We start from the raw sequence: 26,969 nt of genomic DNA on the forward strand, positions 1-26,969 counted from the left end.
TAATTTGATACTTGAGTTGCTAATGCAGATGTGGCTGTTCAATAGAAGACTGTCTCTTTTGCATGGATCTTGATGACAGGAGTATCCATAACATTTTTGTTTTGTATAGCGTCACATAAGATGAATTGATAGTACTTTCTCAGAAATTATATTGAAGTCATTAAAATAGATGTTTTTAACCATTGTAGGTATTGAAGGTGGGGCAGTGAAAATTCATGGAGCAAAAGGATCACCGCCTTCAACGTTTTATAAGGTTCTTTTCTTATTGCTTTGATAATTATAGAATGAAATGCTCTTGATTTATGAAATGTTGGTATTTTGGAGAAAAAGGCAAAAAACTACTACCAGGTGAAACCCTTATTTTTCCACACTTAGTATATTAACACACACAAGTGAAATTGCTATATACAAAATTGAGGTTATGTTATGTTATGTAATAAGTCTTTTTGGAAAGTCCACAGTACACCATAGTAATTAAGACTGAGATGATGCTTTAATTATAAAATTCTGCTTTCAGTCACAAATTTATATTTTAATTCAGGATGGATTTGATTTAAATCACTAGTCAGGAAGACTTGATTTAATCATGGATTTCTACATAAAAGAGCATCCTTGTTGGTTGTTACAACCTTAATACATATTTTTCACAACTCAGAGATAGATGCAGGTTTCATTTTTAGAAGGTACACACTATACATTTTTAAAGTGATTTATTTTGAAAACTTTTCAAATTAGTTCTACAGCTATATCAGAAAATAAACGATTGTTTGGTTATTTAATTTACCAAAGGTAATTGAAGCAGATATTTATGAAGTCACTGGGAGGTGAACTATCATTAATATTTGGAGGATTTTCTTGCCATGCTGTATTAGGAGGAGAACATCACCAGACACACATTTAAATTGTTTTATTTAACTAAAACAACAATGTTAATATTTTAACAAAACAAGCATATGAATTTTTGAATTTAGTTAAACATTCAAGTTTTTCAAAATCACGTTTGTTTTTGTTTAAATTGTTAACTAAATTAGTTAAATAAAGTATTTAAAAAAACAAAACAAAATGACTGTCAGCCAGGTTAACATGATAAACTTAAAATACTGGCTTCTGCAGCTAACTCAGTTGTCTTCACCTTCATTTTCCTGTTTGTTCATAATCTGGAAAAGAAAAACAAGCTTTCCTGTTTTTTCAGGTCCCAAACAATTTCTCAATTTGGAATGAATTAGTCTAAAGGAAGAAAATATTCTTTCTACACCAGCAGAAGAAGCCACTGCTGTTAAAAGTGAGATTATCACTTCAACAATCTCTGAATCCAAGTGCTTAAGTGACTTCCACCAGTTCACTGGTGTGACTTTCTTTAAAACATCATCAGCAAACATACATTTCTTGAATGGTTCACCCTTAGCTCTAAAGTTTATTATAGTTGGCATTACAGAGGGATGATTGCTGGATGTCCATGTCATAGCCAACTCCTCTTCTTCAGCAGTTAAGGTTTGACCCTAGTACCGAATATTGAGAATATCTGCAAGAAAATGAGCTGGAGATAGTGCTTGTCCCATTTGTTTTTTTAATGCTTGTAATTTAACTCTGTCGTTGCATATTTCTCTTTTTAAGATCTCACTCAGTTCCTTCCAAATTTCAACAGCGTCAGCAATAAAACAGCTATTTCCCTGCATTTTGTTCAAGGCTTCAGAAATAGGCTTCAGGGTACTAGGCATGTATTCAATATTTCTCTTAAGCCCAATGTTGAGGATTTTGGCTGTGACAGTGCCATCTATTTTGTTCACAAACCGTCATCACATTAGGCCAGTTCTTGATATAATGCTCAAAACAGTCCACTACTGAGTTCCATCGCACGTCTTGTGGGAGAGTTAGCTTGGTTTGTCCCACTTTTTTCAGAGCAGCTGCTGTAGATTGGTTGTTACGGAAGTATTTTGCAATTTTAACAACATTAGCCTTTATTTCTGGAACACTGAAGTCTTTGGCTAGGAGGTGCATCAATTGAGCACTGCAACCGTACGTTATTAGCTTGGGACTCTCTTCTAAATAATTTCTTCTCATCTTGGATACATTTGCAGCATTGTCTATGACCAACTATATTTTTTGCTCAAACATGAGAATTCAAGAATAGTCCAGAAGGAAGACAAGCAGCTCTTAAGAAAGAAGTATGAAATAAAAAAGTTTACCAACCTGAAGATCCTGCATGTTCAGATATGTTCCTTTCATCATCTTCAACGCAGCTTCCTCCTGAGAAGGATCACTTCTCATGATGTTGTTTCATTCGGGCAACGAGGCCTTGCATTTCTTTGTTGCACTGTTTGCATTTTGCACATATGCCTGTCTTACCCACAGGTAGAGGAACTTCATTAAAGTATTCCCAAACTGGATCTCTTTTACAGCCTGCGGCTATTACAGGTTTTCCCTTCTAATGAGAGAATGGTATGATAGATCTCAAATCAATAAAGGCTACACACAGAAAGACCTCAAGACTTCTGGAATATGCTGCTCAAACAGTTTCACTTTTGTTTCTACTCCCTGTCCCTCCCTTCTCACATTTATCTCCAGACTTCTTCTCCTTGTCCAGATCTATTCTGCCCCTAACAATCTTCTATTCATTGAACTTTTTGAAAGTTTGCACTTTTAGAGAGAGGTAAGGGATTGACTCTGTGTACACAAATGTGCAGAGGGACAATAGGGTTGCGGTCTGGTATTTCTCACCTCTATATATTATTTATTTAAAAACATTTCCTGTTAACATGTTTACTGTTAACAAGCATGTTATCTCTGGAGACACAAATCCACAGTTTGAGAACTGCAAAACTAAGCATCTCTGATGCGTATCTTCTAGACTGAGCACTGAATCACATTGGGTAGATAGAAAAGGAGTACTTGTGGCACCTTAGAGACTAACCAATTTATTTGAGCATAAGCTTTCGTGAGCTACAGCTCACTTCATCGGATGCAGTGAGCTGTAGCTCACGAAAGCTTATGCTCAAATAAATTGGTTAGTCTCTAAGGTGCCACAAGTACTCCTTTTCTTTTTGCAAATACAGCCTAACACGGCTGCTACTCTGAAACCTGTCATTGGGTAGATAGAAAGATTAATCTACATAATCTATACAGAAGCCCCTGGAACCCCATAAGATTGGGTCCCTAATCCATGAACTATTGGAACTCCTTTACACAACTTTTCTTAAATGTTACATGAATATATTGTCTCATACTATAGAATTAGAATTTATAATCCCTATTCCATGATGAGATACATTATAGCTCAAAGATATCTTAATTAAAGCTATCTTTAGATAGGTTTTTTTCCTCAAAAAGCAATTTATCAAAAAAATCCAATTTAAATTTAAAAAATCTGATTTTTTTTTATTTTTTAAAAAAATCATTGGTTTTTATCCACCCTGTTTTAATTATAGTTGTCTTTATTTGTAAATTGGCACCAGTGGCAGATTTAGAGTTAGTGGGGCCCTGTGCTCAGCTTTATTTTTATTCTTTTATCTCCACCACCCCGTTCTTCATTCTTTTTTTCTCTATTCTCCTCTTTGGACTCAGGGCTGGGGGTGCAGGGTCTGGGAGGAAGTTAGAGTGTGGGAAGGGGCTCAGGATTGGGGTGTGGGGTCTGGGAGGGAATTAGGGTAAGAGGGGGCTCAGGGCTGGGAGAGCAGGGTCTGGGTGTTAGGGTGCAGGATCTGTGTGGGAGTTAGGGTGCGGGAGGGGGCTCAGGGCTGGAGGTGCAGGGTCTGGGTGTTAGGATGCGGGAGTGGGCGGGGGGTGCAGGGTCTGGGTGCGAATTAGGGTGCGGGAGGGGGTTCAGGGCTGCGGGTGCGGGCTCTGGGAGGGAGTTAGGGTGCGAGAGGGGGCTCAGGGCTGGGGTAGGCTGGGGGTTGAGGTGCGGAGCGCCTACCTGGGGCAGCTCCTGTTTGGCGCGGGAGGTGCAGGTGGCTCCGTGTGCCCACCACAGCTCCCATTGGCCATGATTCTCTGAGCCACTGCCCGCCCGCCAAGCAGGGCCGGAATGCAGGGGCTTTAGGGGCTGCAGCCCAGGGAGGGCCCTGGGCTAAGGGGGCCCTGGGCTGCAGCCCATAAAGCCCCACCCCTTTTCTGAATCCGGCCTGCGAGCACGGGCCGGAGGAATCGGGAGGCAGGCGCGCGGCGGGAGAGAAGCAGCGGTTTTCCCTTCAAAGCGCTGCTTCACTCCGGCGGCTGCACGGCCGCTCTGTGCCTCTCCTGAGTCCTCCAGCCCGCCTTCGTGGCGCTCCCGCCACCGGCACCTCCTGCCTGCTCCCCTGCGCCCCCGCAGTCCCACCCTGTCGAGCAGCCCCCTCGCGTGGGGCACGCTGGGGCTGAGCTGCCTGAGTGCCCGGCCCTGGGGCCCCTGTTGTTGGGGGGCCTCGTGCCAGGGCACCCTCGGTTTAATGATAAATCCGCCCCGGGTTAGCGCTCAAATCTTGTCTTGCTTCAGTGTGAAACATAATAAGCACATGATTCTCAGAGACCAAACACTGCATAATCACTCATATCAAGATAATTCTTTAGTCAGATAAAGGTGCTGTGAAAGATTAATGAATTAATGTTTGTAAAGTCTTGTTATCTCCCTATTGGAAGATGCTATGTACGTGCAAAGCTTTTTTTTAATTTATGTGTTGTTACAGTCTCTACCCCTGCAGGGACACCAGTTTAGGCAACTGCATCAAAGTACAACTAGGGCAAGCCTAATCCCATTTAACCCAATAGCGAAACTTCAACTGACTTTCCTTGGGAACAAGATTGGATCCATAAATTAAAACTGCTCTTAATAGTGACGTAACAAAGCAGAGTTGATTTGACTGGATCCATTTAAAACTTTTAAATTCTTCTTTTAAAGAAGGTGTATAATTTGTAAATACGGTGACACTATTGTTTGTGATTAAACTATAGCTCAGACATACCTTTTTTAAAAGTCCAGTGGTTACATTTAAAATATTTCTACCCAGTTTGAAAAGTTTTTTTTATTTTTTGTATATAATAAAAATATCTAAAGGTAGTGTTTAAATGACCACTTTATAAAGTTTATTTAATATTTTAAAAATTAAGCAGTATTGTTTTCAAAGAAGATGGAGGTATGGCTTTGGGCATACGTGATCTCAGTGCAGAAGCCAAAGTAATCTCTAAAATCATTGGATTGGAATATATTACTAACTCTTTTTCAGATAAATGAATAACTCCTATTTCATTTTTCTCAGGTGCTCAAACAATCCTTAAGTTTTCCACTCATGCATTATTTTTCTAATAATCATCTTTATGTCTGTGTTATAAAGGAATATATTTTGTTCTTAACTGTCACAGTACTGACTACATAATCTATAACTGGATTTGCCATAACATTCACCTAATTAACGATGTCTTCATTTTTGGTAAACATAGTTTTCACCTTCTGTACAAAATTAACTGGTCTGCCCTTTATATTTTTTTCAGTCTTTTGGGTGTTAGATCAAGATTTCTAGTACATAATGTTAGAATAAAAAAACTCATTCTGTGTGGTCTGTGCCTGGGAACAAACTTTTTCCTCAAGTTTGGGGGCGGGGAAAGTTTCAGTTGTTTTTGAACTTTAAAGAATACCTTTAAAAATAAATAATTAAGAGGATTTCTGATTGTTCACTGATAGAACTCTGATGGCTTTGTTTTCCAGAATCAGATTTCAGTAGCAAATATTCTTCATTGTGGACTAATCATTGCCTATTTTGATTTAAAAAGAATAAATATATTCTATAAATGACACTGGATAAACAAAGCATTACGTTTCACATAAGGATAGTGTCAGAATCATTTAATTAATGAGCATTTGAATGAATCAGCAAATAATTTAGATACAAAATATTTTATATAAAGAAAAATTGATTAAAATATGCACTTTCTTTTTCATGTATTACAGGACATTAAAATAGTACTAAAATTAATTGTAAATAAGTCAATAGGCCATTTCAAAATATACTTGTTTAGAGATATTTTTAGAATATATACTGTAATTAAAATGATAAATATTTAAAATGGGATATTTAAATATTTAAAATAGGATATTTAAATATTTTAAAATATTTAAAATTGCTTAATTTTTGTTCTGAAAAATCAATATGACATTCATAAGACTTGTTTATATATTTATATATTAGTTTTGTAGAAACTTTTGTTTACTCAGAATCTCAGATACCATTATAATGGATGGACAAATTTCTTGCTTACATACTCCTCCCCCCAAAAAACTAAACCAAAACAAAAACTTAGGCTTTATTGCATGACCTATGAGGAAAAATCTAAATATGTATAGCTTTGGTAAGTGGTGAGGGGCATGCTAATAGACTAGAAGTGCTTAAAGGATGGAGGAAAATGCAGGAAGAAAAAATATCTAGTGGGAAAAAAAAACCTTTTACAGTAAACTATGAGAAATCCCTCAGTTCATTTTATAACCTTTAATTACTAGGTAAATGCCACTTACCTGGATGGTTTTAGAGCTACAGCTGTCTGCCCAGTGGTAGGGCCAAAGGCAGTGGAAAAGGGAAGACAAACTGCAGAAAGCATTCTGAAAAGGTGAGTATTTATTATAGATCTGCTTTATTTTGCCTTTTAAATTTAAAATCAAATATAATGGTAAACTGTACTAATAATATGGCAGCTGTATCAACTGGGAGATATCCTTGACTTAGGCCTCATGAAACCCCATTGATTTTAACGGGGTTGCAGAAATTGTAAGGCAAGACAGAATCCAGGTTGACATCTGCTGGCTGCACTATGATATCTCAGCTCTGAGACCAGAATAGCAATCTTATCATTTAGTTAATTTAAACGAGAGAGCCTCGCTACCTGGTATCCTTTTACGTGGAAGGACATTTCAAGATATAAATGGTGTGAATTATAGAACCTTTTTCTTTCTCCATAAAATTATTATACAGCTACAAAATACTAGTGACATGATTTATCAGCAAACAGATTGTGTGACGGGGCAAGGCCAGATGGCTATAGAAAAGTAGTGGGAGATAGATATATTAGCTCCAGGCTAAACAAATCCTGGGTACCAGGATAAATTAAATGGTAGCTGCTCCAGGTCAATTAAGACACCTGGGGCCAATTAAGAACTTTCTAGAAGGCAGGGAGAACGCTAGGTTGATTGGGACACCTGAAGCCAATCAGGGATTGCCTGAAACTAGTTAAAAGCCTCCTAGTTAGTCAGATGGGTGTGGATGTCAGGAGCTGTGGGAGGAAGTTGTGCTGTTGGAGAAACTGAGCAGTACACACCATATCAGGCACAAGGAAGGAGGCCCTGAGGTAAGGGTGAAGTGGAGCTTGAGTAAGTGGGGGCTGCTGTGGGGAAGTAGCCCAGGGAATTGTATGTGTCATGTTTCTAAAAGGTCAGCTACCATAGCTGATACTATTAGGGTCCCTGGGCTGGAGCCTGGTGTAGAGGGCGGGCCTGGGCTCCCCCCTTTGCACCCCCCACCCCCCGATTAATCACTGAGACTGGGAGACAACAGAGACTGTGCAAGGGAGGATAGCTTCTCCTCACCTCTCTCGCTGGCTTATGATGAAAATGGCTCAGTAGACTGTGATGCTTGTCTCTAGAGAGAGAGAAGGGTTACATGGAGGGTCACAGTGAGCCTCTGAGGCTAGCGAAATCTGCCAGGAAACATGGGACCCACAGAGACAAGGACAGAGCTTTGTCACAATTGTTTCTGAATAGTGCAAGAAATTGGTGACCTAGTGAACTGAATAGCTTGCTAACTTTTGATCAGGGGCCACTTTCTGTCCTAAGGCACCCTGAGGACCTTATTAGTCATTTTGGAACCTGAGTACATTTTACTTATTTTACTTCAAACTTTAAAAACTATAGGTGTCCATATCCTCCCCTACATTTAAAAATTGTAACATAAAGGACTGCTTATAAAACACATCCACTTCCACCTGAACAAAAAGGGGATTAAATAGATGCCCCGAAGTTTAGTGCATCTGAGCTCTGATGGACCAAGGGTGGAGAAGAGTGCTGCAATCAATGACCCCTATCAGAGAATACTCTGCCAACAGTGCCCTTTTGTGTATATTGAAGGAACTCCAACTCAAGTGCTTCTGCTGATTTTGGTTCTGCAGAACTATAATAGGAGGGATGCAGTCTCCCAGGTAAATAGGAGCTTGGCTATACAGGAAAAAAGCCCACAGTAACTAGTGCGCACTCGTTACTCCCCACTAACTCCCACTATGGACATTTTTACCATGCACTAAGAGTGCCATTGTGAACATTAGCTTAATGCATGATGCACAAAATGTGCTAAGTTAAACCACCAAAGGGAATTCTTAGTGCTCAGTAAGGGTGTCCACAGGGGGTTTTAATGTGGAGTAGCTAGTACACTTCAAATTCACATGCAAGCTTATTGCTCACTGACTTCCCTGTGTGTACAAGCCAGAGGTCTCAAACTTTTAGGGATTTATAGAATTGAAGATGTTGGTTTTAATCTATCCAGAAATGTATTGGAATCCAGTGCAGATCCCACAGTACTGGGCTTACGTGCTCTTAATGTGTAACTCTGCTTAGGGCAGGTCTACTTTACCGCTTAAGTTGATATAACTTAGGTTGCTCAAGGGTGTGAAAAAGATACCTCCTTGAGTGACGCAAGTTACAGTGACCTAAGCACTGTCCATACAGGCGCTATGTCAGCAGGAGATGCTCTCCCACTGGCATAGCTTCTACCTACTGGGGAGTTGGAGTAATTATGCCAATGGGAGAGCGTTCTCCCATTGGCATAGAGCATCTTCAGCAGACAGGCTACACTGATGTAGCACTCCTAGTGTAGACTGCCCTTAGAATCCTGCAGACTGCTTACATCACTAGCTTCAACTTGTGACAAATGATATCTTTGACTTCTTCATTCTTGCCTTCCTTCCTCTCCACTGTTCAAAATGAAGAATTTGCAGAAGCCTTATGAGTGGTCTTGAGTGTCTCCCCTTGGGATTTTGTGTGTGTGTGTACATTCTAGTGCATTGCAAAGGCACATAAAGTGCTCTTCAAAATTATCATTATATTGCTAGCAGGTTATCCCAGGTAAGTACATGGTTGGGTAGTATCCAGAGAAAGGAATGAATTCCATTCAAAGTAAGGAAATTCCCTCCATCTCCACTTTAATCCATCCACCTGTATTTGTATTAAAGTGCCTGCCAAGTCAGGACTGAGCTAGCCTCTATACAAAGCCCAGCTAAGAAACAAAGCCATAATGCTGCTTTGGATAGGCACTTTGTAGAGCAGCGATGCTATTAGTGCTGCAGTAGGACAACTGCAAATCCCACAACAAGGGTTGGGTCAAAGGACCCACAGGACATAGCTATGTACTGAAAGTTGCCCACAGAACATATTTCAAACTTAAGCACCTAAATTTTATATGCATCTGTTTACTTCATTTGGTGCAGGGTTGTTCAGTGCTTCGAAAAATCTTGGCCACTTGTATTTTGGTGTCATAAATATGAATTTAGGTGTCTGATTTTAGGCACCCAAATTTGCAAATTTTTACCATAATGAGTAACATATTTATGAATCCCCTTGAGATTAATATAAATATATTGGTCACTTTACTGCTGGTCCCATGTGTAAAGACAATTCAATGAGCATATACAATAGGTGTTTTTAAAAATCTTCCACTGGTGTGAAAGATTCTGTCGGTTTTAACGTAATTCCCTTTTTGAATGTATAAAATCTCTTAAACTGGTAGAACTATGTAAGGGTGGCAGATACATGGTGTTGCCTCATATACTTGGTATGTGTTAAGGAAGCACTGACACTGGTAAAGGGAAACAGAAGGCCATTTTACAGTGCTGGGTGGTGGTTGTGTTTTTTTTTTTTTTTTTTTTAGTTATATACTGCCTTCCTATTTACTGCCTTCACAAAGTTGAACTTTCTGTCTGTACTAATTTTGACTTCTGTCATTTTTTAAATATTGATATTTTCTTGCAGTTTCAATGGACTGGAGTTATTATGACAATTTTTAGTTGGGTTACTTCCCTGGTTTTTTGTATCTGTAAAATATGTCACCTCTACTAGTTGAATGACTTTGCAGAAACTAAGAATTATGGGTTCTCTTACAGCAATCACTGTGAAAGCCCTGAAAGCTTGTTTCTAATGTGTATTTCTCCATGTCACTAGATGACTCTATAGAGTGTTTTGCTACTTCTGAGAGAGAAAACAACCTCTGGCAACAGTTTTTGGTTTTTGGATTGAGAGGTTATATAGAGTCTCTGGTTTGAGGCTGAGGAAAGAATTTGGAGGATTTTAGACACAGACACATTCAAACTGTAAGTGCCACTGGGGTTTGCCCATCTCTGTGTAAAAGAAAGAGAGGGTTTTGCCCCAGGTTCCAAGGATACCACCCAGACCTGTTCAGATTCCGGAGGATCCATTAGAGGCACATAGCCATATGTGCAAGTTGTTCTGGAGTCTCTCTCCTGAATCAATGCATCCACCAGCCATTTTGGCTTCTCCCCATCTCTAGTCAGAGCAGCCTACTTTGGGGGCTGTGCTGATTTGCTACAGGCTTCCTAGCAGAGTGAAAAATTTCTACTACTATGGTTTGGGGTGGGGAATGTGTCTCAAAGCCCAGGCTCCAGCCTCAACATCTGCACTGCAGTTTTTAGCCCTGCAGCCCAAGCCCTGCAAGCCCAAGTCGGTTCACCCAAGCTTTGAGACTCAGTGCCACAGGTCTTTCACTGCAGTGTAGAACTATCCACAGTGAGCCAGTAGCTGAGCTCATATTAGGACTCAGGAGTTCCTGATTCTTTACTCTAGACCATGTTGAATGGAATCTGGAATGGAGTAACTTCTATTATTTTTTCTCGCTTCCCGTTGTTTTGACATCTGGTAAAGTTCAAATTTAAATTTTATGGCAATTTACTTTTAATAAAGTAATGTAAATACCATCTGAAGTTAAATCCTAAATCTAGCAAATATAGGTTAACCTATATTATCTGTGGCTCTGCTGAAGATGACCTTCAATGGAAAAAAATGTTTATGCTTTTTTAATGCAGTATGAAGGAAGTGGGAAAGATGCTTTTCCACTGTTTTCCCCCTTTCCTCCCTCCTGCTCATTGTTAACCATAGATGCATTAGGAATGTCAAGTCTTGTCTTCCTGTTGTTTGGTGGAAGTCTCCACTGGGAAGGACTCGGAGAAATGTATTGAGAGCTTCTTAGCTCTTAACAGAAGAGCTGGGGGTGGTAAAAATTCAACAAAACTTTTCTTCCAACCGTTTTTAGGCATTTAATTCACATAGGGATTAACACAAAACAAGGAATTTTAAAGTCTGAATAAAAATCCCTCCTGAACTCAGTTAAGTAGATTTCACTTCCATGGTACCCGTGATGTCATTCATGTATTTCTTAATTATTCATAGAGTCTTCTAGGAAAAGCAAATATAGGAGCTGAATTTCTAATGTAAAAGCAAGCAGAATGTATTCATTTTAATAACATTTTGCTTTCTTCATCAGAATGAAGCAAGTAAAGTACAAGCCCATTTATTTTTTCCTTTGCAGGGCATCTTTAAGATAACTTAAATAAATAGAAATTTAGAATCAAGAGGTCAGGACATATTTTGAGTATAACCAATTTGATATTGTCACTATGATATAGCAGTAAATTTGCCCAGATAAGAAGTATTCAAATACAAATTTAACTAGCACTCAGAACTAAAACTGACGGATTGCAGTGTTACTGCACATAATTTTTTTTAAGCAGTTTGTTAATAACAAATAATCTGTTGCAGGACTCGCCTTATTTTCAGTCAGCTTGGATATGAAGATTACTGTGCAGTTAACATACAGATTTTAGGTTCTGAAGATACATATGGACCCCATGCTAAAAAGAAAGTAGATGATGTAAGTACTAAGCAGCCTTTTCTGACCCATTTTAATTCCCCCATGTTATCTTTATGTAACTTTTTAAAGAGATTACTTACTGGGGGGAAATTCCTGAGCTGACAACATCTTGCAAAGACTATTGCATGTGCCTAACTTTAGGTTCATGTGTAGACCTGTGAACGTCAATGTGAGTACTCAAAAGTTAAGTAATGAGTAAATCTTTGTAGGATTGAGACCTTGCTGTGCAACAAATGCATTGTTATGAAATCTAAAGAAACATTTTTTAACTTGTGTGTTGTGTAAATAAATATCTGCCCAAGAGCAAACCTCATAATAGTAGGAGTTCTTTTGGTGTGATCACATATTACACATATTTAAATTATATTAAAATACTTTAAAAGAATGTTAAGGTTGCACAGTTAAGCATTCAGAAGTTAGGAAATACCAGAATTAGGGTTGCCTTAATTAGGCCCCCTTCTGTATATGCATTATGATAGTCTTTAATTACATGATGTGCTGTGTTTTGTGACTTATTAAATTCATACGTACAGATTTGAATGATAGCCATAGTGGGTGCAACTACCATGCATCTGCTGCAACTAAATCCACACATATGAAGAGCTGTAAAAGACAGCAAATAAATCTTGAGTTAAGTCATACACTTAAATATTTAGGTTGTGTGGCTTGTTCCAAAACAGTAGCATCTAATTCTTCTTTGTCAGTTGCAAAGTCTTGCAAAATTCCAAGATACATGTTTGGCAAAGCTCAGTCTGTGAATCTGATGTGAAGAATGTGTCAGTATTTTAAAATTGCTGAATATATATGTTTATGGGAGACAAGAACATGTGTTATGTAGAAAGTTAACAAACTGTTTATGAACAGTCAATTTCTACAATAGAGCTAGGTAACTTATCAGTGTAACTGTTTATGTTAATGTTTATGCTTAACTTAATTCTGCAGTGCAGCAAAACTCACTCTCTGCTAAATCAGAGTGTAATGCTTATGTGGCAGACCTATGCCTTCCCTTTCCAAGACCCTATACTCTGATTCTGTATTTTAAACACACACAAACTGTATTAAATAATATTACTAAGGTCAACCTCTCAGAACTTAGGAATTGTCAGAGTTAAAGTTGCCTGTGCATTATGGTACTGTCTTTAATTACATAATATAATACTCTTCTTGCCCCCCCCCCATCAGGACCCATGTTCTCATTTAGTACACAGAATGGACAGTAGTTTTGTTTTTCTCCTCCTTGTTCCATCTGTAGCCCCCACTTCTTATTTACTGCACAATATTCAAACCCTGCTCTAAAGACAGTATTAATTTCTTCATGAGCTTTTCTATGGCTCTCGTTATAATATCTGAGTGCTTAATAAACATTAATTTATTTTTGCACCTCCCCTATGAGATGAGTGGCTATTATAATCCTTGATTTACAGATAGGGAACTGACACACAGAGAATATAAGATCATCAAACCCCATGGTCTCAAGTCAAGCAGCCAAAAAAATGAGGAACACATGATTAGTTACTATCTGTGAAAAGGTTAGCTTAACCGACTTGCTTAGCATCACATAGAAAGTAGAGACCGGGATTGCTTAACAATTAAAGATAATTTTTACAAATGAATTCATACCATCTCCTCTTCTTCATTAAGAACCTAATGCATAGTCCACTGAATTCATAGCAGTATTTCCATATAATTTAGTGGGGATTGGATTGAGCATTACAAGAAGGTTCCAGAGATGACAGCACTGCTAGGACATTGGGTAGTCTCTAGTGTGTTTGTCCTTTGAATGAAGAGCGCATTTGGGTGCTTTTGTAGCTTTTTTTTCTCACAGCATTTTTCTCACAGCATATGCTCCATGTGCCCTCCATTCATCCTAAGGGAATGGGCAACAAATATGATCTGGGACATTGTAGGTTTTGATGTGAGAAGACATTAAAAGTGTTGGGAAAGAAGAAGATTAAGAAAAGTTGAGATTATTTAATAATGGGTAGCATAAAGAAAACTAGTAAAACTTTGCTATTTACTTTGCCCATTGATGATATGAACAAGTGAGGACTCTCTGAGATTATAAGGCAACAAATTTTAAAATTATATATGGAAATGATTTTAAAATCAAATCACAGTCCAGTTGCAAAACTCATTGCCACATAATATGATTGAGGTAGATGCTGCATCTTCAAAAAATGTAAACACTAGCTTGGATATAAAAAAAACTAAACAAAAAAAAAAGATACTTGTCAATCTTCCAGCATCAGTCATAAACTGTGTCATGCTGTCTGGAGTGCCTCACAACTGAGAATGCCTACCTGAGGGCAGACTCTCAGAAACCAGAGCAGACAGCCCAAGCTGACGGTGTATTCTGTAATTAGTTTTCACTAAGCCAGCAACAAATGTAACCTCCTGGATCATTATACCAGTCTTACCAGAATCCTGGCAATAGCACCAAGCAAATGCTTTCTCTGGGGAAAGTACTGGTAAACTGTTTCTGTTAGTTCTGAAAATATTATCAGTGTGTGTAAACCCTGCAGTGGGCATCTAGCCATAGGGAAAACTAACATACTTTAGCGATCACATGTCACCTGAAATGAGCCACAGTGGTACATATTTCAAGTACTGTATCTTGAGAGGTATTGGGCTATGTATCAGCTACATGATTTTAGGCACTTGGGAAGTTCCCTAGTGGTATATTAATACAAACCCAAGAGTATCTTATTTGTTAGTGAGCACCAGCTACCTGTGATGTGGATCTGTGTCCTCCTTGGCTGGTTAGAGCTGACTGTTTTGTGGCTGTGAAGGAGCCATCTGGGTTTCCACCAACAGCATTAGGACCATTGCAACCTTCCTCCCAGCCACTGGCTTGCTACCTGCAACTGAGCCAACTCCCCCTGTGAGTTACTAGTGCAGCCTCTAGCTATAATGAGGGAAAAGCTCACTGATAGAGTGGTAGGCTGCTGGACTATGAGTGGGCAGAGGAAGCAGGAACATGGTCTCCCCACTTACCACAGCAGTTTCCTGTGAGGGGGAGAGAAGGTAATAGTAAATGAGCAGAAGAAGTATATGACCCAGTACCTGCTGGGGAGGAGGAAGTTAAAGGAAGGGTAGACCCCAGTGAGCAGAGATGGTGGTTTGTTCTCTCTAGGGTCCTGCAGGGATGATTCTAATGGGAAACTGAAATAAAATGTGGCAGAGACAGCATAATGAAGTAGAAAGCAAAAAGGGCATTGAACAAACAGAGAATGAGGATAATCTCTGACTGGTTTGGCTCTACTTTGTTGGATTCTCCCTTTTTGGTTGCTTTACTTCTTTTTTCTGCCCATTTTTTGCTAGAATATATCATGAGTCTAATATTCTTTATGCACAACATTCCAGAAGCAGAGTCTAAAGCAGGACTGGTTTGTAGGAACTAATAATATGTTTGATGTTGATGTGTTTTCATAGAACGTCTCCTTTCCCTGTGAACATTTCTTTATAGCAAAAGGACAGAAGAAAATGGAAATGAGAAAAAAACCTCCTCATCTTGAGAGGCCAAATCCTGCTCCTGTTTGAATCAATGAGAGTTTTGCCATTGTGTTAAATGGGACCAGGATTTCATGTGAACTTACCAAAGAAACTTTTAGAATTTTTCTCCATGTTCACTAACAGAGTAAATCTCTTAGCAAAACTAGGTTTGAGACACACAGTCTGCAGTGAAGAAATTAAAGTTTATATAAGTCTAACATGACCTTGGATAGACCTAGAGGGGCTGCAAGAAGAACTTAGCATGAACTGTAAATTGTATAGTATAGCTGACTTTCAGGAAGAGGAAATATTTCACAACACTTTATAGTTCCATGTGAGAAAAATCTGAGCTGTAGGGTTATAACTTTGTGCAATCCCATTTCATATAAAAAGTAGAAACATTTATTATTGTTCCTAGGGAACTGAGGATGGTATATTAGATTTGTATTCCAAATAACTGATATAGGACAGACTTAGTATTGGAAATTTGATCAAAAGGGTAGAATCAAAGCTGACCCAAGCATTTACCTTACTGAAGAATGTAAATTCCCATTTGAAAAAACAGAGGTATGGTTGGTTGCTTGTTGTAAAAAAAGAAACCTAAAGCTGACAGAGGCTGTCATTGAAATGAGAGTAAAAGCAGAAAACGATCAGAGGAGACTGGAGAAGGAATCTTACCCCAGCTGCAAAAAAGGAGAATATTTAGAAATGCTGTGTTTAGGCAGATACAGTTAGGAATTACATCTGCACAAGACAACAATTTTTGCTTAAATATAAAGAGAAAAACATACAATAGAGAGGGTTTTTTTAATAAAAAATATGAAATCCTGGCTCCACTGAAGTCAATGGGAGTTTTGCCATTGACTTCATGGGAGCCAAGGTTTCATCCTAAAGCTTTTGCCAAAATGTAGATCCTAATAGAGGATCCTCCAATGGCAGAAAGTCCATTCCAGGGCAGACTTTGCAGAATGAAAATTGAAGTGAGAAGTGGGCAGTATTGGCCTGGAAAGTGAAGTATGGCTAAGGAGCTAGAAGAAGGTATGGGAGGGTGGAGGCAGTGCATTGACTTAATGCGTCCTCACAGCAGTCTCTCTGCTAGCAACATAAGAATGACCATAGTGGGTCAGACCAAAGGTCCATCTAGCCCAGTATCCTGTCTTCCAACAGAGGTGCCCCAGAGGAAATGACAGAGCAGGTAATCATCAAGCGATCCATACCCTGTCGCCCATTCCCAGTTTCTGGCAAACAGAGGCTAGGGACACCATCCCTGACCATCCTGGCTAATAGCCATTGATGGGCCTATCCTCCATGAATTTATCTAGTTCTTTTTTTAACCCTGTTATGGTCTTGGCCTTCGCAACATCCTTTGGCAAGGAGTTCCACAGGTTGACTGTGCGTTATGTGAAAAAATACTGCCTTTTGTTTGTTTTAAAACAGCTGCCTATTAATTTCATTTGGTGGCCCCTAGTTCTTGTGTTATGAGAAGGAGTAAATAACACTTCCTTATTCACTTTCTCCACACCAGTCATGATTTTATAGATCTCAATCATATCCCCCCTTATTTGTCTCTTTTCCAAGATGAAAAGTCCCAGTCTTAATAATCTCTCATCATATGGCAGCTGTTCCTTACCCCTAATCATTTTTGTTGCCCTTTTCTGAATCTTTTCCAGTTCAATATATCTTTTTTTTGAGATGGGGTGACCACGTCTGCACTCAGTATTCAAGATGTGGGCATACCATGGATTTATATAGAAGCAATATGATATTTTCTGTCTTATTATCTATCCTTTTCTTAATGATTCCCAACATTCTGTTCGCTTTTTTGACTGCCGCTACACATTGAGTGGATGTTTTCAGAGAACTATCCACAGTGACTCCAAGATCTCTTTCTTGAGTGGTAACAACTAATTTAGATCCCATCATTTTATATGTATAGTTGGGATTATGTTTTCCAGTGTGCGGTACTTTGAATTTATCAACATTAAATTTCATCTGCCATTTTATTGCCCAGTCACCCAGTTTTGAGAGATCCTTTTGTTGCTCGTGGCAGTCTGCCTGGGACTTAACCATCTTTAGTAATTTTGTATCATCTGCAAATTTTGCTACCTCAACATTTACCCCTTTTTCCAGATTGTTTATGAATATGTTAAATAGGACTGGTCCCAGTGCAGACCTGTGGGGGACACCACTATTTACCTCTCTCCATTCTGAAAACTGACTATTTATTCCTACCCTTTGTGTCCTATCTTTTAACCAATCCATGAGACACCTTTCCCTCTTATCCCATGATTGATTACTTTTCTTAAGAGCCTTTGGTGAGGGACCTTGCCAAAGGCATTCTGAACATCTAAATACACTATAACCATTGGATCCCCCTTGTCCACATTCTTGTTGACACCCCCGCCCCCCAAGAATTCTAGTAGATTGGTGAGGCATGATTTCCCTTTACAAAAACCATGTTGATTAGTCCCCAACAAATTATGTTAATCTATGTGTCTGACAGTTTTTTGTTCTTTACTATAGTTTCAACCAGTTTGCCCAGTACTGAAGTCAGCTTACAGGCCGGTAATTGCCAGGATCACCTCTGGAGCCCTTTTTAAAAATTGGCGTCACATTAGCTGTCCTCCAGTCATCTGGTACAGAAGCTGATTTAAGTGCTGGTTACAGGCTATGGTTAGTAGTCCTGCAATTTCACATTTGAGTTCCTTCGGAACTCTTGGGTAAATATCATCTGATCCTGCTGACTTATTACTGTTTAGTTTATCAATTTGTTCCAAAACCTCCTCTAATGACACCTTAGTCTGGGACAGTTCCTCATATTCGCCACCTAAAAAGAATGGCTCAGCTCTGGGAATCTCCCTCACATCCTCAACCATGAAGACCAATGCAAAGAATTAATTTAGTTTCTCTGCAATGGCCTTATCATCCTTGAGCGCTCTTTTAGCATCTTGATTGTCCAGTGGCCCCACTGGTTGTTTAGCAGGCTTCCAGCTTCTGATGTAATTAGCAAAAAAAATTTTATTAGATTTTGAGTCTTTGGCTAGCTGTTCTTCAAATTCTTTTTGGGCCGCCTTAATTGTATTTTTACACTTCATTTGCCAGAGTTTATGTTCCTTTCTATTTTCCTCACTCAGATTTAACTTCCACTTTTTAAAGGATGCCTTTTTTGCCTCTCACTGCTCGTTTTACTTTGTTGTTTAGCCATGGTTGCTCTTTTTTGGGTCTCTTACTATGTTTTTTAAATTTGGGGTATACATTTAAGTTGAGCCTCTATTATGGTGTATTTAAAAAATTTCCATGCAGCTTGCAGGGACTTTACTTTTGGTGCTGTACCTTTTAATTTCTGCTTAACTAACCTCCTCATTTTTGTGTAGTTCCCCTTTCTAAAATTAAATGCTCCAGTGTTGGGCCACTGTGGTGTTTTCCCCACTACCGGGATGTTAAATTTAATTATATTATGGTCACTATTACCAAGCAGTCCAGCTATATTCACCTCTGAGACCTGATCCTGTGCTCCATTTAGGACTAAATCAAGAATTGCCTCTCCTCTGGTGGGTTCCAGGACTAGCTGCCTCAAGAAGCAGTCATTTAAGGTGTCAAGAAACTTTATCTCTGCATCCCGTCCTGAGGTGATATGTACCCAGTCAATAGGGGGATAGTTGAAATCCCCCATTATTACTGAGTTTTTATTTTGATAGCCTCTCTCATCTCCCTGAGCATTTCACAGTCACTACCACCATCCTGGTCAGGTGGTCGGTAATATATGCCTATTGCTATATTCTTATTATCCGAGCGTGGAATTACTATCCATAGAGATTCTGTGGTAGAGTTTGGTTCATTTGATTCTATGCTTTCTTTCACATATAGTTCCACTCCCCCACCAGCACGACCTGTTCTGCCCTTTCAATATATTTTGTACCCTGGTATTACTGTGTCCCATTGATTATCGTCATTCCACCAAGTTTCTGTGATGCCTGTTCTATCAATATTCTCATTTAATACGAGGCATTCTAGTTCACCCATCCTATTTAGACTTCTAGCATTGATATATACGCACTTTAAAAACTTGTCCCTTTTTAGCTGTAATTTAATGAGACTTTTTTCATTTGACTGTTTCTCATCGGATCCTAACTGTATTTTATCTTCCATACTATCCTCCTTAGCAGGACATAGAGAATCTCCATTAGTAGATCCTCCCATAAAGGATGTCTCTGTCCGAACCACGTGCTCCTCCGCACCTGTTGGCTTTTCCCCAGCCTGATGGATTTTTAAAAGTGCCTTCCTCTTATGAAACCACTGAGGAAAGGGAGCACAGTGTTTTCATTGCCCTCTCCTCCATGAGTGAATCCCTCCAGGCACAGCAAGCTCTCCTCATGTAGGGTTTGAGCCTGGCCCATTAGCTTTGACCCCACAATGTTTTCAGTAGGTTCAAAATGAGACAAAAATGAGTTTGCCTACCCCGATTTGAAAGTGACATCAAATTAAATTCAAAAGTGGTGTGTGTGTGTGTGTGTGTGTATAATATGTATATATTCAAAAGTTCTGTAAGAGAAAGATATCAATTGATTTTTATATAGATATTAGATCGATATCGATCCTTAGATAGATAGATATATTAGAATGCAAGCCCAGGCTTGATTGTCATTGGATGCAAATGGTTATAGTGCTTAGTTATACTGTATAGTGATTGGCTTTCTGCAGTGTCTCAACTGCAGTAGTGGTAGTTCAGTTTTATGTGATTCTACATGTTTAAATTTACTAGTACTCTGCATGTAAGTTAACCTTTGCTTATCATTCTTGAACCCATTACTTCTAATATTTGGAAATAGGGTCCACGGGAAGCTGTTATCTGGCTTGCTGTACACCATAAGCAGAAAAAGGCTGTGGAAATCTTCTCCAGAGAGATTGCACCAGCTGGAACTGGAATGGGTAAATATTCACTCCTTTCTCTTCATATCTACCACTTATTTTGTTGTTGTCGTTTATTAATATTGTGATAGAACACACAGACCCAGTTACAGCATGTCCCATGGTGCTATGTGCTGTATGAACACAAACTTGAACATATGCTTTGCTGAAATGGGGCCTAAGACATTAACAAACTTTTTTAAATTCGTTGATTTTGTTTGGAGACTCACCTTTTATTCCTCTCATGTTTCTCAGCATTTCTGCTGCTGCTTCTTTTAAAAAAAAAATGTATTAAGCAAAATTGCAATAAAATGTTAACTTAATACTTCGCACATTACTTATTCAGGATCAGGTTAATATCCAAAGAATCTGGCTAAAGATTCTAGGTTGCTGGCTGGGGAGCCCTCCTCATCCGGTTCATGCTTTTTCCTTTCTTATCCTTCCCTCCACTTTTTATTGCCTTTCCACATACCTATATGGCTAAATGCCATATCTTTATTCTGTTACATCACATCCTTAGAAAACTCACATGTCACTTTCACTAGAGGAATGCTATTTTTCTAGCAGAACTGGATTACGTACTGCCATTTTGCTAGTGAAATAACATTCATATCTGGAGATGAGTAACTTATAGAGTGTGGAGGGCTACCTACTAAGCACTTAATACCAAGTTAGCGCACAGACTCTTGTGAATGGCTAATTACTTGTAATTTTTTTAATATGATTCACCATCAGTTAGAATGATATGGAATTTGTTGTAATTCAGTATTTATATTTGTTATGACAATATGCTACAGTGATGATGATGTGAATAATTCTTTACTTCATACTACAGGAAGGTTCAAACTTGGGTCCTGATACTGCAATATTATATGCATGAGCAGACTTTTGTACACTTGCAGACTCCCAATGACTTTCAGATTGTGTCTACTGTAGTAAACTAGCATAAAACTAATCTGCTATTAACACTTGAATGTAATGAGTTTGCAGTACATTTTATCCAGAACCTGATTCTTTACATTGGCTTCTAAGGTAATGGCAAAACGCAAGGATTTCATTACACATCAGCATTGTCAGTGTATGCTGGATATATTGGAAATAGTTTCTTAAAGATGAATTTTTATAGTAGTCATGTGAAACTTTCTTTACATACTTATAACCACAGTCAGTTGTGTGTTTAATTTCTTATGACTGGGAGTTCCAGGATGTTTGTAATAGGAACAATCTTTTCTGTCCATCTGCAATTTTATTTACTGACTTGTTATTTAATGTATTCCTACATATTAAGCGTGAGCGCTGAGTTTCAAGAAATCCTGGCAGGAAGACACTGATCTATAACATTTTAGATTATATTTTTAGCATATTTTGTAATTGGTATGCAGCAGCCACCTGAACCTTTTTTGAAACTGTGCAAATTTCCACTCCTAGTTATCCCTTCTCTTAGAAAATTCTTGGTATTAATTTATAATTTTTATTGGATTCCCTTTTGACTTTAGTATACAGATCTGTGATTAATTTTTATTATCATATGTGCTAATATTAACAAAAAGGGCCAGGCACGTCCTATCCTGTGGACTCTTTGTACCATCTGAGTGGTGCATAGTGGTTGTAAAGCTGCTCTAAAAAGGGTAGCTGAGGATTTCTCTGTGTGGGAGAATCCATGGTTGGTATAGAGCCAGAGTAGCCAGCTCTGCAGTAAATCCTTCCCGTTCCCCAGCCTTTAGGGCATGCCAGGGCATATCTGGAATGAACTATGGTTGGCATAATAGCCCCTGGCCTATGGGATTGTTACAAGTAGCTCTTCTCCTTCTCTTTCTTTTTACTTCCCCAGGGCCTCCAACTTCTCCTCCTCCACAGACTGTGCAGTCCAGGTCTGATAGGAGGCAAGCTGCAGGGATTCTGAGTGGAGTTTGAGGCCCTGGATTCACCACCCAGGATTCACTGCCCAAGCCACAGTTTGGGTCTACATGGGGAAGTTAGACAGTAACACTTCTGAGCGCTTCTACTGTCACCATAGCCTGTGATTTGGGCAGTGACTCCAACACCCCAAACCCCACTCTCACTCCCTGTAGCTTGCCTTCTATCAGACCTTGACTGTGCAGTCTGCATATGGGCCACAGGGGTGGTACAGAACTCCTTGAAGCTGCTACTGAATAAGAATTGTGAATACAGAAAACCTATGCTGTGTTCGCAATTCGTATTTAGTCAATCTCTCTCTCTCTCGTGTGTGTGTGTGTGTGTGTATAATATACATGCACCCATAGCTGTGTGCTTTGCATACTAACACTCTGTATACGTGAGTTGCCACTGACGCCAGCCAACCCCGAAGTGCTGCTTTTCAAAAGCAGCTCAAGTGAACCCTATAAATGTTACTATTTTTGTAAATGCTGGAGAGACTCCTAGCTTTAAAGTGTTGCACTCTTTTTTACATAGGGCTTTATTTACTGAAAATCTACCCTCCCTTTCCCATCTGAATTTAAAAGTCAGGTAGTTCAGATTCCATTATGTAGTAAGAGTGGGTGTATGTGGATTTTTTCTTTAGTATTGATACTGTTCTAGTTAGGCTGCTAATTAAAACAGAAATAAGACTAATCAGGCAGCTCATGTTAGTTAAAGAATGCAGAAACTTTTTTACTAATTAATTTAGGATTTTGCTGTTATGCTGATTTACCTGTGAGAAATAGAGCTTATCCAAAACATCTGTTGAATTTTGCAGTTACTTCCAGGTAACTTGCAATAAATCAAATTTACAGAATACATGGATCTTTAAACTTCAATTACATGAGCTGAACCCAGAACATTTCTATTTTCATGACAACTCTGGAATATTGATCCAGGTTTGTTTTTTTACTTTGCAACTGAAGAATTTAATACAATCTCAGTTTTTAGTACACTCAAAATTAGATATTTGTGCATGTGAATATACTGTACAATTTCTTGTTGCCTTTACAGTGGTGTGGAGATATGGGTAATGCAGTGTTTGTTGATATTAAAGTTGTGTTTACAGAGGCAGGGTCAGTGTGTGGTCACTGTCTGCAAATAATATATTTTTCTGCCAGTTGGAACACAGTGCAGGACTCATAAGGAAATATTCGTATATATGATATAAAAGGTTTTACAAGTATTGTTTAATTAATAGTTTGCAGATGTAGTTTGCTTCCAGAAAAAAAAAGAGAAATAAGGTAACTTTTTATTTTTGGGGGAAAATATTGTATTTATTATTAGTCTTCAAACAAACAATTTTGTAAATAAGGAATTCAGACTTGACAACTGACACAAACTCACCCTTTAGTTCCATTATTTCAAATGTTTAAATGTTTCCATTGTTTAATGGAATGAAAAGCTAAGAAATATCACTTCCAGCAATGTAACATAGTGGATAGACTATATACATTGTCTCAATACCTTTCTGTCTTTTATTCATTGAATGAAGAAAGGCTGATTGGATTTTAAAATAATTTAATGTTTATAAAACCTGAAGTTCATGCACTTGTACTTGTCTTTCCAAATTCTTAATCTGAGTCTCATCATCTAAAGAAGCTATTGTCTAAGAAAACCCTGTTTGCAGGCTGCAATCTTGGAGTTTTATAATGTTGCAGTTTCTTCTTTCAAATAATTCTCCAAAGAATAAAAAAGGCCAGAATGCTGAGTTACCCAGGATAGTGAAGGGAGGGTAGAGTGTGTATATTATCAAAATCCTTGAGATTAACAGTGAGCTGTGATTGTCAGGGTTATTGGCGGGCCTCCTAACAGCTTTCATTACCAGAGCTTCTGGAAAAGAAACAGGCAAAGAAATCGGATGGAAGCTTAAGCAATGTGAGTGGACCATCACTTTGTTGTTTTTTGCTTTATAAAAGAAACATTTGACCCTTTACAACATCCTGGAGAATGTACGTGTGCAGGAAATATGTTGTATTACCTGCAGAACAGCTGCTAAACCATATTTGAGAACAATGCAAATTCAGAATAGTCTGGGGCTATAAACAAAATTTCTTTTTTCCTCCTCCCAGGCAGAATGTGTTTTAATTATGATTAAAAAGTGTGTAAAAAGGGTGGATTTTCAAGTTATTGCATGCTGCCTATGTATGTAAAATAAAATTTTAATATAAATGTTTAGTAAAATGACCCACTCAGCCCAGTGTATGCAGAGAATGGGTTAGAATTAGTTGCTTGGTTGATCTTGAGTGCTTTATGGTACCTACAGGACTAGCGGTATCCACTGCTAAACTGTCTTTAAAGCAGCAGAAACTGCTTTAGTGACTATTTAAGGCTCTGTCTCTAACAAGATTACACAAGTGTCCTCTTCCCCCTCCCCCGCAGCATGTTCCTCTTTCCACCCCACAGACCACAAACGAGGTTCTCTCTACTGCTCTGAGGAGCAAAGTAAATCCTTGCTAGCACCCTGTGCAGTTAAAAAAGGTAGAGAAGTCAGCTCTGGTGACCAGTTGCTCCTCTCCCCCCCACACCTCCACCCACTCCAAAAAAAGGGAAGGGAAAATGTAGGTTTTTGGCTTACACAGTGGCGATTGAACCAGGGACCTTCAGAGCTAAAATTATGAGTTGCTACAGCTTGAGCTAGAACGCCAACGCTTTATAGTTGGGGGTTATAGCAACTCAGAGCCTCTGGCACAGAGGAAGACCTGTAGCACATTCACCAATGGGTCACATACTTCCTAACATTTACGGAACCAGGAAGGAGAGGTTGAATTGCAATAATCTGACCTGACCAAGGTATGAACCTGCCTAGAAGCTGCTGTAGACTCTTCTGGGAACAGGTGGATGATCAGGGATTGTCTGTGATGCTGGAGTTTAAAAAATCAAATTTTAGTCCTCGGTTCTACAGAAAAAGAGAAGCAATCTGACTCAATTGAAATAGGGACAATTCAGAAACAGTATGCTGAAAAATTAAAATGACTTGATGCAGTTTCAGGAAAGCATGGAGGAAATTAAAAACCAACCCCCTGTGAAAAATTTGTCACCCACACCCCAGAAAACAGAACCAGGTTTTGAAAAAGACTTTGGCAGCTCCCTGCAAAAGGAATAAATTAAGCCTGAGTTTCGTCTGAGCTGTCATATTGAAAGTGGGATTCAAAAGAGGTACCCTGAGGCAGAGATAATGGAAGCTGTAATCAGGCCAGTTTGCCCACGTTTCAGCCTCAGAAACTCTTTAGAGGGAAAACTGATCTGAGCCTATCAAAACTGAGTTGGATCTTAAGGTTGTATTCAGACTAATTTACTAGGACTAGCCTACATTTGGCATCTAACACCCAGGCAGCAAAGGAGAGTAGGTAATTTATTTGGAAAGAGATCTAAGGTGTGGCAACATTTTCTCAATAAAGTAAAACTGAAGCCTTATGGGATACTGGGGCACAGGCAGGCTTGGTCTCGAGTAAATGGGTAAGATGGTAATCTCCCACAAACACACCTTAGAAAGCTTGACATTATTGTAAATGGAAGATGGGCTTGATTTTAAAGCAACCAATAGAATCAAATCCCTTACAAAGAGTGGATTGAAGTCCAGTTTTAATTAAGCAAAAATTATGATATCTAGACTATTTCTGTGCTCGTCAGTCCACACAAATTAGCAAACGTAATCATTGGCTACAGTGTTTGCTGCAATTCACCTTATGAGGCATCTAGCCTTATTAACAATGTGAAATGTGTATTTCCTCATGTTGTTCACAAGAGCTTCCACTTTTGATGTACCATCAGAAACAACAATGCAGACAAATTGTGCATGGTTAAAATGGGGGAGAAAGGATGTCATTATCCCTGAAGGAAAAACCACTAATGTCACATGCAGGCCTGGGTACTGAAAATGTAACTGAAGGGTTTGAGCTAGATGCTGTTGCTCAGTGGTTTGAGGATTTGGACGTATATGAGACACTAGTCAAAATACCTTAAGGATCATCTTGCTGGTTAAATATCCTTGTGAATAGCCACTTAAAATGTGACATTATTTTGAAGAGATGAACTGTCCTGGGAAGTTTACAGCAGATTAAATCTGAAATTCCAATGGATACTCAACAAATAAAATTCTTATAGGTGGCATTAGTGCCAAAAGAGAGAAACAGAAGTACAAGGATCAAGAAATAAGTCAACAAAGAGAAGAGCCTCTAAGCAGAGTGGAGAATCGAGATCTGTTTGAACCAGCAGTGAACCTGAGCCACTTATCAGAGATGCAAAGAGGAATGGCCCAGCAGATGCTGAAAGAGGAGTACCATGCCTTCTCTAGAGCTGATGGAGACATGAGATGGATCCCTAGTTTGTATATGCATATCAAGCTACAAGCCAGCAATATATATTACATCTGTGTCTTATCTACTATATAAAGAGTTAAAGGAATATCTGCAAGATTTCCTGAACAGGGGATGGATCGCCAAGTCAGAGTCATCCTATTCATCACCCGTGGCATGTGTCTGAAATAGGAATAGTAGTCTAAGATTCTGGTTCAACTCTTGGGAATTAACTAGCAAAACCATATGAGACAGACAATTCCTCTCTCAAATCCATGATGTTCTGAATGGATTATGAGGCAAATCTCTGTTCTCTGTTCATGGCTGAACAAAACTGCCACCTCATAGCCTTCATTATACCATGAGGTTTGTATGAATGGGTTAGTATCCCATTGGTTTAACAAATGCACCTACTGCCTTTCAGTGGCAAAGGATAAAGGAAAGG

General features: G+C 38.9%; 1 protein-coding gene across 5 annotated transcripts in view; it reads left to right on the forward strand.

The window, feature by feature from the left end:
- LOC102944868 overlaps positions 1 to 26,969 on the forward strand; it is a 99,579-nt gene that overhangs the window by 29,192 nt on the left and 43,418 nt on the right. For all 5 annotated transcript variants that reach the window (XM_043545870.1, XM_043545868.1, XM_043545867.1 and 2 more), the window contains 4 exons: positions 189 to 253; positions 6,467 to 6,573; positions 11,777 to 11,888; positions 20,210 to 20,309. In XM_043545870.1, coding sequence (XP_043401805.1) covers positions 189 to 253; positions 6,467 to 6,573; positions 11,777 to 11,888; positions 20,210 to 20,309 — 384 coding nt within the window. The remainder of the gene's footprint in view (positions 1 to 188; positions 254 to 6,466; positions 6,574 to 11,776; positions 11,889 to 20,209; positions 20,310 to 26,969) is intronic.

The sequence above is a fragment of the Chelonia mydas genome, chromosome 4 (assembly GCF_015237465.2).
Source record: "Chelonia mydas isolate rCheMyd1 chromosome 4, rCheMyd1.pri.v2, whole genome shotgun sequence".
In the NCBI taxonomy this organism is placed as follows: Eukaryota; Metazoa; Chordata; order Testudines; family Cheloniidae; genus Chelonia; species Chelonia mydas.